Here is a 19,544-nt window from a genome sequence, read left to right as displayed (position 1 = left end):
ATCAAGAATCAACAGACGATAGACAGCCACCGTTACAACCTTCGGCGACGCTTCGTGGAATACCAGCCCGGCGAACGTGTTTGGGTGTGGACGCCGATACGCCGACGTGGACTAAGTGAAAAGCTCCTGCGACGCTACTTCGAACAGTACAGGGTGGTTCGACGTCTCGGCCCACTTAATTACGAGGTTGTCCCCGACGGCATCACGAACTCTCAACGACGCCGATCGCGACCTGAAGTCGTGCATGTCGCGCGCCTCAAGCCGTTTCATGCGCGTTAACAAACTTAAACAGTGTTTCTTTTGTATTACTGTTTCATCATAATTAATTCATTGTACTTTCTTGCATTATTATTGTACCTTCATCTTTAGTTAAAGCATCGGGACGATGCCTTTTTTCAGAGGGGGGCAATGCCACGTTCCATTTCCCAAGTTTTCGTTTTCGTCCCAAAACACCACACGATTTTCAGCACAAACCGCGCCTGCAGTTTTCCGGAAGGTTCCGCACTGTAGTAGATCATTTCGATAAGATCACGCCCACTGTGCGAACGGTACAGATTGTTCTGGAACCTACGCCACCGCCAGCAATTACGCTAGAACATTCGATGGCAATATAAATGCCGACGCGCTTCGCCACTTGTCAGTAGTTGTTGATCGAAGGCCGACGCTCTGTTCGCCGCTATCAGTCCGAGACTGCTATCTGTGCGAGACTGCTGCTGTAATTGGACTTTCCTTCTACCGGGCACAGCTTCGCCCAAATAAACAGTTAAATCCCAACACGAAGTCTCCTGTCTTCGGCCACGTCACGACCCCGTGACAATATTATTGACCGAATTATTGCTGAATGCAGTAAGCAAGCGATTCGACAACGTCCTCGCATTTAACGTGATGCTAAACGCGCCGCTATGTATTTTGGAGCATTTTCCCGGGTACCTCGGCACATCGCTTGCAGTGTGACCAGCACAGCATCGCCGGGGCAGATGAAGATTGTTTGCTGCAGGCAACGAACTGCACTCTGCACACCAAGAAATAATTGCGTCATGCATAACACTAGTCAAAGACAAAAATATTGAGTGCGGTTTTTATTTGCATTGGACAAAGATGATGCAAGAAGTATGAAACAATCAGTACTCAGTTGAAGAGGGTTTTTTATTTTTTAGTTCATACTCTAAAGTTTGAGAATCTGCAGGTCAACAAAAACTTATTATCGGGCAAAGTATAGCCGAATTTAGCCAGCAACTTATTCGACAACTTCTTCGTATGTCGCGTGAGGGGATACGTGCCGTCAAGAGGTAAGAAACCCAGTTCCGTACATGTTCCCAAGGAGTCGAAATCCACTTCGTAGGCAGCCAGAACGAAATTTAAGTCAAAGTTAGACTGCTTTGCAACACATGCCTGAAACAGAAAGAAAAATCATGTCAGGTGTCACAATAATGGTGAAAAGACTTTGAAAAGAAAAACATTCAAAAAGGAACAAAGAAAACATTGACATGTTCGAAGATTGCGTTTAGCTCTATTCCGAAGCCTAAACTCGTTTGCAATGTAGCGGAAAGCGTAACAACGTAATGCAGAGAGTGTGTATTGAAATTTTTTACCGGTGAATTGCATTTCACGTTGGTACTCACGGTATCCTATTGCAGCAAGACAGAAGCCGCGCGGAAATACTCACAAGAAAGTATTTAGAAGCTACATGACCCTAAAATAAACACTTTGTTCATGTGTCCCTCTTTGCTCTTCTGCATGATGCTGTGCTAAAAGTGCTCGTGTTGTTCGGCTGCGAAGCTGCTTACATGTAGATCATATAGTCCCCGTGTGAATAAATGCAGAAACTAAAGATGGCGCACCAGTCTGAGCGCTGGACTAGCTGCGCTTGTTTTTCAAGTCAGATGATGGCTTAGGCAAATGTGCTTGCGTCCACGTTGTGTGAGGGTGCTGCTACAATAGCACAAAGAGACGTTCGTGGCACCACAGACAACGAGAAACCCATGTAGCCTATTGGGTTCGTGCTGGGGAAAAATCTCCAAGAAGGAGGCCTGCGCCCACAGCAGAAACGCGAGTGACAGCATAAGCGGAACCCTGAGAAAGTGAACAGTCGCCCTGAAGACTCACTTGAGTTAGCGGGCCGCAGTGATGCAGTTTTCGCCCGCATGGTACGGGAAAACAGGTAAATGTGGGAGGTGGTTTGGTGTGGTCAGGTGCTCCGGCACTGGTGCGTACGACTCAGAGAAGCCCTTTGCTAGGTTGGGGAAGCCTTGAGAATTGCATCTCGAAGGAAGCTCAAGTCGAAGAACCGCAGGGGGGTAAGCGAGACAAGGCCTCGCGCAAAGCTCCAGATCATGAGATGAGTACCGCTGAGCACCACGGCGGCTTCGGCAGACGTAGCAGTTGGGGCGACGGCAACCTCCTCTACCTCAATGTAGCAGGTTATGTGGACAGTGATGGCTATGACACTTAGCTTCGCGGGCAGTCGCAAGGAGGGCAACGTGGCGGTGATGCCACGTGCACTGCCGGGCGAGGTGCAACCAGCCGCGTCGACAAAATGACGGATGGGTGGTAATATTTCTTACGAATTAAGGCCACAAGCATTGACGTTGGCAGTATGCTAGCCCGGTAGCCTGTACCTGGGTAGCGGATATATTTAAACAACTGCCAGAGGGGCGTGCGGTAGTGAAAATTTGTTCGGTAAATAACAGAGGTATTATTGTGGTCGATGGAAGAACAATCGACAAACGAAAAAGGTGTTGTCATGAGAGCTGCCATCAGGTTCAACCAAACCGCGCCTCTGTATACCTCTAGGTGGAAGAGGCGTTTCGTTGACGTGTTGGAGGATATCCTAAGGGCAGTCTTGTATGACCGACGGGTATGAGCATGTCAATCATGTCTCGTTCAGATTTGACATAAGCGTAGGCAAGCTGGAAATGAGACTTCAGTTGACTAAAGCGTCGATTCGGCTGAGGAGATCGCGATCACGCATATCCGCGCACCACGCTCCAACGCAAGCTAGCAAGCTAGTCCGCTCAGCCCGAACCGAAAGCTCGTCGATAGTGTACGTTCCAACAATTGCATTGGTAGACCAACCCCAACTCGTGGAGATGCGAGACGACAGGAACAGGTTTGAGCTGAAGAAGACCACAAACGTGGGGTGAGGTTTCTTGTGGCGGGCCTTTTGGCCGATGAAGAGATCGACTGATTAGGCCGCCGAGCCGAAGACACTGGCCGCCTTCACGTGGGCCACGCTGCGAAGTATGCTCAATGGTGCTTTGCTACCTCACGTGACCCAAAAAAAGCTATTCGCAAACAAAGCTTGTTTTAGGCTAGAGATGTTTCTACCATTTCGGCAAATCAGTGGAGAATGGGTTTCAAAACAAAGAAATTAACAATACTGCACCTTAGAATGTATCACCACAGCCAAGAGAGTATGATGAAGGATTGCCAACAATGAGCTCGGCGGTATCTTCTGTAATGATGAAGAGACCATATTTTAAGAGTTGAGCCCGGGAATAAGGCCCGCAAGTTAAGTGAGAACAGCCGAATGAGAGACCTGAAGAAAGGGCTTATGAGATCGTGACTCTGGAGAGCCTTCGCGTCTGAGAAAGTGAATGAGTTGTGGCTGTCTTGCATTGTGAGGCTAGGGCAGAAACCGAGCACAGTATAAGGAAGGAGGCTCATGGTGTTCATGTGAGTTTGCAAGCGACAAGAACGACGTGTTGCTTAAGCGTTACGGTGGTGACGAAGTGGCGAAGCACTGTCTGCTTCTGTTGTGGTGAGTTTGGTAGCAGGTGAAGTCACATGCAGGTAAGCGTAGCTTTGGTCACAGCGGCGCGGCTTAATGCCACGTGGTGGTGCTTCCGGTCGTGGAAGCGTGCTGTCTGCTACGAATGTTTCCATAATTCTTTGGTCGACACTTCCAGTCTTTCCGCAGGGTACTTCAATGCACTGGGCAGCCAGGAGACGCACTGCGGTGAAGCGGTGGGCTTCGAGGTGGCACTCTAGCTAGGCTTGAGTAGGCTTACCTCAACGCTTGGCGGTGTCAAGAATTCTGAAGTCTTTCCTTAGCCACCACCTAAATTGTCAAGCATGAAATTGGTGCCAAAATAGCTTTGAATATTCACTATAGCTCTGCCCACTCCTGAGAAAATAGTCGGGGTAGGGCCTCCAAAATCAGCCTGAAAGCTACAGCTTTCTGTTGTCAAGGTGAGGTGCAGCGACAGTAAGAAACACCCCCTACTGCCCCATCGGGGTCAATAGAAGCACCGAAGTCCATCCTTAAGAGTTGCCAGTGGAAAGAAGAGTGCTTGCCCAGGCCTTGTGCGTTGCGGGTCCTGCGAATGAATGTGTGTACAATGGGTATTCCTTTGGAAAATATCGTGTTGGAGGGGCATTGCTTGACTTTCACTGCGGGAATATTTGAACGCTGAGAGAACGTGGCATCATTTTTCGAAGAACAAGAACAGCGAACTGAAGGCTCGTTTTGCCTATTCTCTATAGTGAATTTGTGTGGCAGCGTTCAGTGCAAATTTGCCTGGCTGTTTTAATACCTCGTCTCTTTTACAAGGCCTTCAATATACAACATAGTAAGCATCGTATGCTTAACCATATTTCATATTCTAACTTTTGTAGAGCTCGGTCCACGCAAATGCAGTATGTGGTGTTTGCCGAGATAGCTGTGCGATACTGCCTTGCGAAAACATTTATGAAGACCAAAAGTATTTCCTAGGAAAAAAAAAGAGGTTAGTCTACCTGGTTCAGGGTTAGAACAAGACCGTTGCGTTGAATCGGATAACAGAAAACCTTCATGATTATTGGAGTCCATTTTATGTATCTTCACCTTTGATCCCTTTGTACACTTATTGTTTCAACGGTAAGTCTGAATTCGCTACCTTCAATATTTCCTCAGAACAAGAGCCGAAAAAGCACTTCGCAAAATTTTTGGTGCGCACGTGTTGGTTCTCCAGGTGAATGCACCAGTTGAGTGACCGCACGCGGGCAGGAGAAACAACTTCACACCTACAATGCGGAATCTGAGGACTTGCGTAGTGTGCTGCTTGCGTGTGTGTGAAATTCCATACTAATTGCGCAATAATAATAATGCCTAATTGTCGATACCTTCTGCCCATGTACGTATGACTCAACCTGTGTGCTCGCAATAGTGGAAATGACGGGAATATAACTCCCCAGATTGCGAATTTCATGAAGTCAATATCCCCTTCAGGCGCGAATTAAATCTGGCAACGTGAAAAATTTTTTTTGTTCATAATTTCAATATTTAAGCCTTTTAAAGTAAGAAACTCGAAACAAATGCAAAATATGTTTATTGGTTCAATTTTTGCTCAGCGTCCACATTTGTGGACATTGCGCCTCAAAGCAGTAATATTAGTGAAAAGCGACAAAGAAGAAAACACGCTTTCCATTTAAATTCAAAATAACTTCTTTCAAAGTAATGTTGAGAGAAGTTACCAGAAAAAGTCTATTTAGTGTGAAAGAGGAGAAGCAGTCATTCTGCGATGTCAGGCAAAGAAAAATGTCACACTTCCTGCAGCGGACGCGGCTCTTGGATGAGCATCCATCCCTCCTGCAGCGTTGTGCGTTGGGTATGTTCATTTGCTGTGGCCAGTGCTGGATGCCGTCATAGCGAAGAGTGCTCACTGGCAGGGGTGACGCATTGGGTGCCTTCCTTTTCATCACCTGGGGGTTCTCACTGCTTGGTCGCCCACGATTTTTCTGGGGCTTGTTGACGCTCAGCTGATGATGATGATGATCCTTGATAGTCTGGCGCACACCCACAAAGGGGGATCGGCCAAGAACCGGGCGGCAGGATCTTAACTAAAAGGCTAATGGTTTTTCAAACAAAACGTAATTTTGTGTTCTCTTCATTCTCTTCCTCCTTTTCGTCGTCCGAAATGTCTCCATCGGAAACATCTCCATTGGCTATTTTTTAAGGACGTCTTCTGCTGTTTCACCGTCGACTTTTTGTCGTCTCGATGCATGATCTTGAACTCCTGGTGACAAAAATTATTAACGTAAACATCATTTGATGCTGCCGGAAGTGAAACACAGAGAAATAGCAGCCTTTCAACAAAGGAGGCACTGAAGCGCAGTGTCCACGTTCGTGGACGCGAAATTTAGCTGAACCTTTCTGTCATTACAAATGATTTCCTATTGCCAAAATATTGTTAAAAGGCATGCGGGATATCTTAGTTATTACTGACAAATGCAAAATTTCACGCCAGCTAAAAAGGTACGAAGTAAACGATAAAAACATCAGAGCCACTTACGCGTCCCGCCATAGAAAGTGGAGGCGTCCATTTTGACTTTTGTTTACGATGTTATTTTGAACCAGGTGCAAGAGATGGCACCACGCGTCCTTGCAGCAAGATGCAGAGGTTGCGGGAGCATTGTTTGCGCGCGAGATTCAAGACCTATTTTCGAAACACCTAGGTGTGAACTTGGCGTCCACAAATGTGGACGTTGCGCCTGAAGGGGATAAACCGTGTTCCAACATGCACATATGAAGTTGATAATAACTTGGAGCATTCAATAGTATACGAAAGAGTAAAGTAGGAAGAAATTAAGAGCATTTGTACATTGTTCTTTACGTTGATGCGGCCACGGCGCAACGTTCTTTGCACACCTCATCCAAGTATACCGCCACTAATACTACAGACTCCTCACATCTGTGTCTAGTACACGAAAACATACATTCGAAAAGAGGTTACACCGATTGAAACACTTACACAATTACGGCAATGAAGTGTAGATATTAATGTGCATTTTCATTAATTTGTCTGTAATCTTCCACACAGAAGTCTTTCTGATGCAGGCTCAGTGAGATTGTGCTGCCACATATAAACTCAAAAGCACGCATATTGAATACACTCAACACAATATGATATTCCCTTTCATTAGTTTTATCATGCAATGGAGTCGAGCCCTGTGCATAACAAGGCAATGTAATATGGTAAATATTAATGCGCTTGACGTGAACCCTTATGTGCCTGATGCAAGATTATTGCAAACTGTCATTCATCTTTTTATGATTATTACGACACATTTGTTCACGCTAAAATATTAGGTGCTATGACGTATATTATTTATATAACGAAAATGAGCTCGTTTTTTCAGACACTTGCACAAGTATGACGACAAGGTGTGGATATTATTGTGTATTTTGATCATTTTCATGTGTTATCTTTTATGCAGAAGTCTTTGTGATGCAGTCTCAGCGAGATTTTGCTTACACATATCAATTTATTGAAATGAAAATAAGTTCATATTTTTAAAACTTGAAAACCCACGTATTCCATACAGTCGACAAGGGATATTCGCTTTCATTTGTGTTTTATTGCTCAACGGAAGACGGCAGGACCATGGAGGGCAGACACGCATGTCGTGTCAGCTCCACAGGGCTTGAGCGATTCACAGCGTGATTCTAATTATTGAAGTACGTCTATTTACAGAGATGAAATAGAAGTTCCACGAAACCCCGTGATACCGCTTCCAAGTAGGTGGCTGGTTAGTTTTCGGCAAATTGATCACTTAGGTGTAACGCCGCCGAACGCACGACGCCGTTGCCTTCTGCTGCTGTGCATGATGCACTTGGCCTAGCCCACCGACGATGGCGACTTGAGCCCCTCTAAGGCGACGTCTTCTCGGATTATTGCCACAGGATGGCTACGATGAGCGTGGACGACGAGGATACCACGCAACAAGAGTATGAGAATGAAGCAGGTTGCGCGTTGTAAACGCAAGAAAAGGATCCAACAAATAAGCCACAATGCATGAAGCCAAGGACCAACAAATGCACTTCTCAAGCGAGAACGTGGTCAGTATTTGGTGGAGGAAAGGGCAGAGAGGAAGAGAAATTGAGGCTACAAGCAGGATGCCCGTCTGCCAAAAGAAGAGTGCAAGATAATTGTGCACCCACGTGACAGCCTCAAGGTCACTGACTACGGGATCAATCGTCTAGAATGCTGCATCGCCAACGCCGCCGAAATACCCATGAAGGAATCGGAAGAAGACGCGGTGTGTGCTGGCTATAAACAGAGCATTCTAGTGATCAGCAGGCTATCGAAAGAGCACGCCGAAAAATACAGAAACATCGCTCAACTGAAGATTGTAGACAAGGAATTCAAAGCCAACGCATACGAGTCAGCTCCGGAAGATCTAAGCGGTGATCCGAGGAGTAACGCTGGACGTGTCTTCAAGAGAGACTGCTGAAATCCTAGTAACACCAAGAAATCCGACAGTCCTCATGGCCAAGAGGATGGGAAGCACGACGAAGGTCATCGTCCTTTTTGATGGGCGTCGCGTTTTATGTTATATGATATACGGAAGAGCACTGGCCAAGTGCTCACTATACCGCAAGAAAATAGACGTGTGCTACCAATGTACACGCCTTGGTCACGGAGATAACATCTGCCCGAGCCCGAATAGCAGATTATGCAGAAAATGCGGGGCTGAGAACTCACCGCAACACCACAAGTGCGAAGTGAAGTGCCAGCTGTGCGGCAAAGACAACCCGACAGCGCATCACTATTGCAAAGCCCACTATTGCAATGCAAGATACCATACCTGGTGAAACGATGCTGTTGGGAACGAGCCCAACGAGAGGAAGAAGAAGCGATGCGCTATGAGACGGAAGCGAAAGCACTACACAGGCAAGGATGGGGCGACTCGAGTCAACGTTCGGAAAATCGTACGCGGGACTCATCTGGACCGGAAGCCTTCGCCAAGCTTCAAGCACAAAACAAAAGCCGCTCTACGTCCTCTACCACCACATTTAAGTCGAGATCCAGATCGAGGTCCACATCGAGGTCCAGACCCAAGACTATCAATACCGCGTCTCCCCCAGCACAGGCTGTAGGAGGATCCCAAAGCTAAAAAGGACCGAGCGGCATACGTGGCACCGCGGTATTCTTCCAGGTGAGCTTGGCTGAAGGTGGTTGGACGCGAAGGAGGAGGACGTGATGCTTCTGACCGATTTATCGATTCCTACGAGTACAGGTACTAGCATTTGCGTGGATACCACGCCAAATTTGACGTTTGCCAAAAACATACTGGAGACGCAGTGAACCAACACGCAACATGACTTGGGACGTGGTCATTTATACTTAAAATAACGGTGAAAATAGGGCCACGGAAGAAAAAAAATGCCCGCAGCTTCCCTCGGGGGAACACTGAGGAGGATGCGGACCATATAATTGGTTAACGGGGTGTTAAAGTGCGACTTACTTGGGTCGATGGCTAAATTGGTTAACGTGGTTGTGAAATGGGGTGTTAAATTGCGACTTACTTGGGTCGATGGCTAAATTGGTTAACGTGGTTGTAGGAGGGGGTGTTAAATGAGTGAACACGTACACACGTATGCGAAAGGGCGGCGCTGGTCGAAGGGACGTCGATCATTGTGTTTGTGGATTCGTTGGAATTCATTTCACCGCGACCTTGGACGTCGACGCGCCGTACAAACCAACCGACGAGCGGCAACTGAGCGAGCGAGCGCCGACCTTGAGTATATATACAGCACGACGGCGCATTCACTGTCAGCTGTTGAATGTTCTCGAAGCGCGACGCCACATGCGCGTCCACTGGAGAATCAGGAGAATTGTAGATGTCGAACGCGGTGTGTAGAGGAGGAAGGGTGCACAGATGGCGGAGGAGTGAAGCGCGCGCGGTGTGTAGAGGAGGAAGGGATGCACAGATGGTGGAAGAGTGGGCGACGGCGCGACGGCGCATGCGCGCGCGTCAGCTGTCGAATGTTCGAGAAGCGGTGCGGACGGCGCACTACAAGGCGCGAGTATAAGATGCTCCGCATCTAAAAGGCAGACAACTCAAACTTGTCGACTGGGACAAGTTCAGGAACGTGAGATACGAGCCCGACGAAATGATACAGAGTATTGAGGAAAAGACCGAAAAGTCAAAACGACACGTGGAGGCAGCTACGCAAACGGTGCCACCGGAAGCGCAGTTAGAGTCTGTAGATAATAAGCTTCTCCACAAGTGGATAGCTAAGGAAAGGTTACAATGGAGGTTGAAAAAAATGTGGCAGATCCCAAATATAGTGGGAATCGATGATATGCGAAGCGTAAATGAGAAATGTCGATATGTCACTTTAAAATCAGCACAGCGGTAAGAGGTGGAGGTAAATGATGCCGTACATGGGTTCTATGATGATAGTAAGGTTTGCATTTTTCGTTTACCTTCGCCATCTATTCACGTCACATGATACCAAATGTAGTACAGGTGGAGCTAGCGAAGCAGACGCGAGCACGTTATAAACGTGGTATGCTGAGATGTTCTTACATAACATGCGTGTAATAATAATGATGTTTGCACCAGTCATACATTCCGTTATCTATTGATGTCACGTAACACCATATTTGGTTTATGTGGAGCTAGCGAACCGGCCACGAGCGTATCATGAAGTGCCCAATATACACCTACGTAGCGTCGACGTGCGCACAATCTGGGCACAGCCACGCTACCTTAGCGAAACACGAGCACTCTACAGTCTGACGCCAGGCGCCACCAGCGTCCGTCGGCGCGGCCTGTCGGCAACCGGTGCGAAATGCGACATGCTGAATTTTTGTGCGGATGCCTTACCCAGACAACCCTGCGTCTCTCTCTTTTTGTGACGGAGGAACGCCGGACACGCTGAAACGCGCATGCGTCAAAGCAACGCAGCGCGGTGCGCTCCTGCGAGTAAATCGCAGGGCCGGCTCCTTACGTGGCAACGCCAGCGTGACGCAACAAAATGAACGCTGGCAAACACGCGCACCACGTCAGGTCAAAATGTCTTGGCGCCTTGACTGTGGTGTGTAATCATGTTCTCACATGACACGTATCGCATTATTATCTTGTTTGCACCAGCCACATACCTTATTCATTCACTGATTTCATGTTATACCAAATTTGGAATATGTGAAGCTAGTGAAGCTGCCACGAGCACATCGTCAGTGTGGCTTGTAGTCATGTTGTTACATAACACGCATGTCGTTATTATTATGTTTCGTTGTGTCATTTACTTATGTCGTCCGTTTGCGTCGCGTAATAGCGAGTTTGGTACTTGTTAAACTAGCGAAATGGCCGCGAGCGCCTCATGAGCGTAGCACGTAGTCATGTTGTCAAATGACACGCCTCTCATGATTATCATGTTTGCACCAGTACCATGCCTTCGTCAGCCATTCACGTACAGTAATACCAAATTTCGTATATGTGACGCTAGCGAAACGGCCACGAGCGCATCATGAGCGTGGCATGCAGTATAGTTGTTCCATGTCAGGCGTGTCATGATTTTAATGTTAGTCTTTCACTTGCGTTCACCATGCAATCATGTCATACCATAGCAGTTTGGCATTTTTTGTGAACACAACCACCGCAAGAGCGGCAGTACCATGAAATGAAAATCATGACATTCGTGACTTATATCATGACTTTCATGTTATGACTTGTCAAAGGTGTTCTCCATACAGTCATGGTATGCCATACCAAGGTTGGTGCCGATACCTTTATCAAAACGGCCAGGAGAGCTAAAAGTCGTTGGCGGCTAGATAGATAGATAGATAGATAGATAGATAGATAGATAGATAGATAGATAGATAGATAGATAGATAGATAGATAGATAGATAGATAGATAGATAGATAAGCGCAAAGTCGCTGAAGTTCGCTTAGAAATGCTTCACAATTACAACAGAAACGCAACCTGAATCTTCGTAGAAAAATAGGTAAATTGAATTGGGATATAGAGCAATACGCCCAGCAGCTGTACAGACAACAGTGGTAGGAAAAAGGGCATGACATCGACAACTAGATAGGAATTGTGAAAACGTGGAACATCCTTAGACCTTTGTTAAACCCGGAAGAGAGCAGGTTGACCGTAAAGCACAATATAATCAGTAATACAAACGTATTAAGGTAAAGCACAATATTTTCTCAATGAAATCAAGAAAACATACATCTCTCAAGCGCTTCCAGTTCCACAGCCTGATTACAAGGGTTGGTATATGATGGTTTAGACAACGAGATCGGTGAGGGAGAAGTGAGGGCCACAATGCAAAAACTCAATACTACATCAGCACCTGTACTAGATGGCATAGCTAACAAAACGCTTGGTGGTTTGAATGATGAGTCCAAAGCTAAGTAAATGAATTCATTGAGAAATCATGGAAGGCAGAACAGATTCCACAACAACGAAAGACGGCAAAAATCATGTTTATACCCAAGGCTAGTAAACGACTGCAGGTAGCGAAGTTGAGACCCATATCTCTCCCATATGACGTGAGGAAACTCATGGAGCACGTAATTCTGGAGGGGATAACTACCTATCTCGGGGACCGGGACGTGCTCCCACTCACAATGATAGGATTCGAAAGGATTCTCTCAACGCAGGACGCATTGCTACAGATCTGGGAGCAGCGACAAAGGCCATGCTAGGGTTAAACCTGAAGAAGTCATTTGATAACGTAACACATGCAACGGTGCTAAAAATGGTAAGTAATTATACCTGGTACAACAGACGTACAATGACGTGAGTAATTTCCTGACGAGAAGGAAGGCAAAGGTCATGATAGGGGGCCTAGTTTTGGAGAAAATTGAGATGGTTAGTGAAGGTACGCCACAAGACTCGGTAATATAGCTTATGTTATTCAATCTGGCCCTAGTTTAACTGCTGAGCAAGCTCAAAGCAATTGAATAACTCAATCATACAAAAACTGGCAGATCCCGCGTACAGTTGCAATGCATGATATGCGAAGCACGAATGAGAAATGCTGATATGTCCCTTTATTATCAGCACAACGTTACGAGGTGGATGTAAATGATGCCATATATGGATTTCGCTCATGATTACCATGTTTGTATATGTCGTTTACTTTCGCCATCTATTCACGTCACATGATACCAAATTTAGTATAGGTAGAGCTAGCAAAATGGCCGCGAACATGCTATTAGCGTGGTATCAAGGGCTGCAGCGCGAGCACGAATGTGCTAGAAGAAACAGACGAAAGTCGAGGCACGGAAGGCAAAGAGGACAACACGAGCGCTGTCCCAGTTGCTAACTCAGACTGGTAGTACCACTGTCGGTACGCTCTCTCCCTGTGACGACCAGTGAGGGACCGGCCGCATGAAACTCGGAGGCAATCTCTGTAGAAGCGCACTTGTCTCTAGCACTCAGACCGGATGATCTTGCACATCCTTTTTGCGTGTCTTCTGGATGGAGCTAAAATCCCGCACAAATTGCGAACTTCTTCCGAACATGTCCCTTGCCGAATATTCCACGACGCTGCACTCGTGTTGCCAGCACTCGTGTTGTCCTCTTTGCCTTCTGTGCCTCGACGTTCATCTGTTTCTTCTAGCGCATTCGCGCTCGCGCTGCAGCCCTTATTACCATGAATTCAAACCAACTAGCCCAAATTGCCATTCTTCTTTAGCGTGGTATCACGGGTGTCAGAATTATCACGTTTGCACCAGTCAGTTATATGATCATCCATAGACGTCACGTAACAACAAGTTAGGTATATGTGGAGCGAGCAAAACCACAGTAAGCTCATCTTAAATGGCCCAATATACTCCAATGGGCGCGCACGGTGGCCCAGCGACGCTACGTTAGCAATGAATGGTAAAACTTTATTTCGTCAGAAAGCAACTGCGGATGATTCCGTGTTAGATGGCCATCAACCCAAGGTTGGCGGCGACCTGTGTGGCCTACTCCACGACCCTTAACTGTGCGAGTGGGTCTGAGCTGGTCAACACGGCCTCCCAGTGCTCAAGAGAGGGATCACGCATAATATCCACCAGCCACGGCACTATGCTACATTCCCAAAGTATGTGATCATGTGTTGCCACAGCCTAACACCATTTGCATTGCGGCTTTATCTCCTCCGGGTACATTTTATTCAACACATAAGGGTTGGGGAAAGATCGCGTCTGTAGTTTTCTCCAGGCGCATTCCTGCGCCATAGTCAACCGCTTGTGTGGGGGCGGATGAAACCTCCGCTCTAGTTTATAACAATTCGTTATGTCGTGAAAGGACATTAGCCCATCTCTCATGGACCTCCCCGGAACTGGCGGCTCACCTACCCGGCTGACGAAACCTCGAGCATTCAGGTGAGCCGCCTCGTTCCCAGGGTTCCCAGAGTGTGCTGGTACCCAGACAATTTCTAGTTCTCTAATTTCTCGTTCCGTGGCCCCATGCAGAAATCGTGTGGCAGTCGCCGATATTCTGCCCCTCGCCAGATTTTGGATGGCTAACTATGAATTACTGAAAATCATATCTGACTGCGAATTAGTTATAGCTAGCGCTATTGCCGCTTCTTCTGCAGTTTCTGGGGAGTGGGTTTTGACCGATCCAGGGGCGACCAAGCGTCCCCGCCTGTCCACCACCACAATCACAAAAGCGTTTTTGTCTTTATATTCCGCAACATCTGTATAGACTGCCGCTTTGTACTCGCCATACTCAACGTGTATAGCTCTGGCTCTTGCCTGCCTGCGCTGCGTATGGTGAATCGGATGCATATTTTTGGGCAAAGGTTTTATGTACAGGGCATTTTGTAACTCACGCCGCACCTGAATTTTAGTGTCCCCAGTGGGAGCCTCTGCTCCAATGCCAATCATTTCCAATATGATCCTGCCCTATTTAGTTGTCGAAAGCATAGCGTTCTGCATCACCAGATGCACCTCCCATAATTCATCCAGAGTGTTGTGTACCCCTAGTATTAACAGCCTTTCTGTAGGCGCGTTGTTAGGCAACCCAAGTGCTGCCTTGTAAGCTTGCCGGATCATAGCCTCGGCCTTGCCTTTTTCTGCAGCATCCAACTTCATATAAGTTGTCGCGTAAGTAATCCTGCTGAGCACAAACGCCTGTACCAGCTTACAGATTTCTTTTTCTTAAACCCCGCTCTTACGGTTAGCAATTCTTCTGATAAGCCTGACAGTAGCAATAACCGTGGCCTTACGTTTTTCAAGGGCCACCCTATTCTTCCTGTTAGTTTGCAGATAGAGGCCAAGAATTCTAATCGTTTGAGCTTCAGCTACCAGCCTACCCCCTACCTTTACCTCGAAAGGCGGTGGCGGAATATAGTGTCTTGCATGTAGCCCTCTGGGTTTGTTCCGAACCACAAAGAGCTCGGACTTGGGCTGAGAGCATAAAAGTCCCGCCTCCCCTGCCAACTCTTCGACAATATTACCTGCCTGTTGTATTGTTTCTTCGAGATGCGCGTCACTACCCCTGGTTACCCATAGAATATTATCATCTGCATAAAGTGTGTGTTTGAGTCCCGGTATCTCGTCCAGCCTCGGTGGTATTTCAATTAAGGCGAGGTTAAACAGGAACGGCAACAAAACTGAACCCTGAGGCGTCCCTTTGCCTCCCAACGCGAATGAGTCCGATTTGATATCTCCTATTGAAATTTCTGCGGTTCGGCCCTCCAAGAATCATCTGATGTTGCGGAATGTCCTGACCCCTGAGCCAATTTCTGATAGGTTATTCAATAATGCCTCATGCGAAACACTGTTGAAAGCTTTATTCAGGTCGAGCCCCAATAGAGTTTGGTGCCCGTGCCATGCCCGGGATCGACTACATCATGTTTCAACTTTATCATGACATCCTGTGTAGACAAATTGGCCCTGAAACCTATCATAGTTGGGGGAAAAATGGCCTTGTCTTCTGTATAATTCTGAAGGCTGTTGAGAACCACGTGTTTCATCAATTTGCCAACGCATGATGTCAGCGATATAGGGCGCAGGTTTTCCAAGCAGAGTTTCTTGCCAGGCTAAGGAATAAATATAATACTAGCATGCTTCCACTGTTCTGGTATCTCCCCGGCCACCCAATACTCATTTATCAAGCCAGTGATCGCCCCGACCGATTTTAAATCTAGGTTTCTCAGCATTTTATTAGTAACCCTATCCGGACCTGCGGCAGACGTAGTACGCAGCTGCCCCATGGCAAACTCCACCTCCGCAATTGTGAACTCTTCATCTAGTTCTGAGTTTTCCACCCCCAAGCAGTGTGGTAAGCAACCGTCTACTCCATCAGTTATGTACCGATTCCGGAGTTGCTGCTTAAACTCTCCAATTATGCCTTCATATTGATGCATTAACCGAGTATTTTGTCCCCGTTGCGCCGATTTTGTTGCTGCCGGATCCAAAAGATGCCTTAACAGCTGCCATGTCTTTTTGCATCCAAACTGTCCATTCATGCGATCACAAATCTGGCCCCACTGCTTGGCTTGAAACTCAATTGTATAATTTTCGATTTTACGTTCTACATTGGCAGTCCTTCTGCGAAGGACGCCATTATGTTTTTGCTTCTTCCACCTTCTCAAGAGACTTGCGTGCGCTGCCCACATGTGTAATAGTCTAGAGTCAGTGGTAAACTCCTCCTGCTCGACTGGCACTTCTACCGTGGTATTATTTACATCCTCCTTGAGACCCTCTACCCATGCGTCCAGGTCATTAATTTTCCCGTTCACAGTGTCTGCTCTGTTTTTCCTTAATCTGTTCCAATCTGTAATTCTATGCCCCCTCACTTTGTCTTTATGCTTCGCAGTGCTGAACGTCGTGGAAAAGATATAGTGATCACTTCCTAGTGCTTGTCCCGTGTTAATCCAAATTACATTACTGATGCCTCTGAAAAGCGTAAGGTCTGAAGAGGTATCCATGCTTATGCTGTTGCCTATCCTCGTATGATCTAGTGGATTGTTTAACAGCGTCCACCGCAGATCCTGGGCAACTTGCCAAAGCCCATTGCCCTTGGGGCAGGCTCGAATATAACCCCACTCCGGGTGAGGCGCATTGAAATCTCCAACCACTATAAGTTGAGCGCGAGCTGCTAACCGTTGAGTTTGAATCAGGAGTTGTGGCAAGCTCAATCCTTTATCTATTGGAGAACTATACACATTAGGTAAAAACAGACTCTTCTCGTACTTGTATTAGGCAAAATCTCTAGCAGGACATAGTCTTCTCTGCTGCTGTCTACGGAATGCTGAATGGCAGTGTTGTTGCGATGGACTAGCACGGCTGGGAAGACGCGTGATACACCCCTTGAGACAATTCCTGGCGCTGTAAATGCCTTAAATCCCGGTAGTTTTACAGAACCACTACCCTCGTGTAAGGCTAATATGTCTGGTTTACGGTCCAGATTTTGTACGTGCAACTGCAGGTTATGTCGCTTTTGACGTAAGCCCCTGCAGTTCCACTGCCAAACCTCAATTTGCTGGCGAGGCACCATGATGAGGTACAAGGCTGACTAATGGAACTTGGCCGCCCACGGGAGGCAGTCTTGCCTCCTATAGAGTATGAAGCTGCTGAAACATGCCGATGACTTGGTTTCGGGATCCCTAAATTCACTGGAGAACATGCCGAGACGCTCCTCTATTGTGTCTAATCTGGCTTCGATCTTTTCGACTCGAGCCTCCAACCTATTCTGTCTTTTTCTTTGTTTGCCTACTTTATCCGCAAGTGTAGTTACATCCGACCTAAGACTATTGACCTTAAACACAGGCTGTGGCATGTCTAGTGGTGATGTTTCGGCTAATCGTTTCGCGTTAGCTTCCTCATCCCTCGGCAGTGGTCTCTTCACTATCCCCCGATTCTCAACTTCCATAGCTGCACTCTCCTGTACGCGAGGAGACGCCTCTTGCGTCACTTTCCCTAGGCCCTGCACTGCTGGTGCCTGTATCCCCTGCCGCTGGTCGTTTCTAAGTGCGCGCTCTATCTCTGCAATTCTGTTTTCCGTTCTTTTAATCAGATCTTTCTGTCTCTGAACCAACGCTGCTAACTCCCTCTCTCGAGCAGTTTCGTTCTGGGAGGCCGTGCCTGACAAGCTCACCTTTTTGTTGGTGTCGCGTGCGTAGCTGTTGGTACTGAATACTCGTCCGCCATCTTGGCTGCCCCTGCGCCCTGGCATTGGCGGGAAGGAACTCGACCGGTCCCTGCTTTTGCTTGTGCCTTCTTTACCCCTCGATGACCACTCCATGGCCTTCGAGAACCGTCCATCGTGTCCAGCTTCGTTCTCTCTTTTGATGCTCTGCTGCCGGCCTGTCGGTGGCTTGCGAGTCAGGCGAAACTTCCAGTTCCTGCTCCCTGTGTAATGCGCACCATGGCACACGATGCAGTCCGGCGTGCACGTGAGTGCGTCTTCTTCTAGCGGGGCAGGAGGATCCTTTCCGCAACGGTGACATAGGTTACTCTTCAGACAATAGCAAACGTCCGCTCGATGTCCAACTCGTCTGCAGTTGTAGCAAGTCTCGACTAAATTTCTATACGGGATCACAGCGTACAGACAGTTCCAGTAAGTAACCTGTCGGGTTATGCCTTTTCCCCCGAACGTAATCTGAACCGCCTTTGACTTTCCCAGAGGTCTCGCGTCCAGAATGTCTATGCCTTCATTCTTCTTCAGGAATACCGCCCGAACTTCTTCCACTGGACATCCATCATAAGCATTATAAATCATTCCCCGAACGGAGTTCTCCAACGGCACCGCGAACGCCAAAACCGGCAGGTCACGATCACCCAGCGTCTTCGCAATCGCATATGCTCCACTGCAATTTATGCATGGTGTGCTCACCGTCAACGTGTTGTTTGTGCCATCAACCCGCACAATGTCTTCTTCCGCGGCAATTGCACTCGTTAGACACGCTGCTGCTCTCAGTGCACATCCGAGCTCTCTAGCTGTCACAACACTCAAGTCACAGTTCTGGGGCCTGTACACAACCTTGAAATCCGTGGCTGGCAACTAGAGAAACGGTCCGCGTTTCTTCCACGCCGGCGCTTTCCCCCGCTTGACTTGCTGCGTTCTGTGCGTCTTGCGCTCGTCGCTGCCGGCCTTCATCTCGCAAGGCTTACTCTTGGCGTTGTCGCCATTGTAACACAGGTCCCGTTAATTAGGGAGGCGATCGCCGGGCTAATTCCAAGGGCTGAAGTATTGGCCCCCCGAACCGCACCACGAAAGCGTGAACAATTTAGAAGTGGTCCTTTTTGGCGCGCCAGCGGACGCCGGCTGTGGCCCAAAGAACAAGTCAGAGCGGAGAGTTGATAAACAAAACAAATATTATATTCTGAAAATGGCAGATTGAAAACAATACACAAGAATGCACACTCCACAATAGTTACATACAATACGTCACCAAACAAACCACGTACAACAGTGTACAATCAACCACACTTGAAACAACGGACACAGACAACAATACGCACTACAATGCTGTCGCATGCATTGAACAACCAAGACACTTAATGACTAAAGAGATAGAAAACCTATTCAGTCCAAAGTTCTTGGAACCAAAGTCTAGATGATACTGTTCCGAGAATCACTCACTCAAAGTCCAGCGTTGTTGTCGTTCCCCAGCCCTCGAAGTTTCTCCTCCAGGAAACCTCGCCGAAGTTTCTCTTCCAGGAAACCTCCCGTCTTCAATAGGCCACTCTCCAAGCTTCAAACTTCTTCGCCGGAACACGTCGGCTCCACACACGCAGCTGTCGCCACGCGTCTTCGCTCGATAGCGGTACACACACACTTTTGCCTGTAGCTCGAGTCGTCACCCCTCAGGTGGAA

The 19,544-nt window shown here is 47.5% G+C and overlaps 1 protein-coding gene across 1 annotated transcript in view; it reads right to left on the bottom strand.

Moving 5' to 3' along the window:
- Nucleotides 1-1,060: 1,060 nt before the first annotated feature.
- Nucleotides 1,061-19,544, bottom strand: part of LOC142768320 (uncharacterized) — an 83,815-nt gene continuing 65,331 nt past the window's right edge. Inside the window, exon 9 of the mRNA XM_075870289.1 lies at nucleotides 1,061-1,392. Within this exon, the coding sequence (XP_075726404.1) occupies nucleotides 1,159-1,392 (234 nt within the window). The 3' untranslated portion in view covers nucleotides 1,061-1,158. The remainder of the gene's footprint in view (nucleotides 1,393-19,544) is intronic.

The sequence above is a fragment of the Rhipicephalus microplus genome, chromosome 8 (assembly GCF_043290135.1).
Source record: "Rhipicephalus microplus isolate Deutch F79 chromosome 8, USDA_Rmic, whole genome shotgun sequence".
Lineage (NCBI taxonomy): Eukaryota > Metazoa > Arthropoda > Arachnida > Ixodida > Ixodidae > Rhipicephalus > Rhipicephalus microplus.
This window is presented reverse-complemented; position numbering and strand designations above follow the sequence as displayed.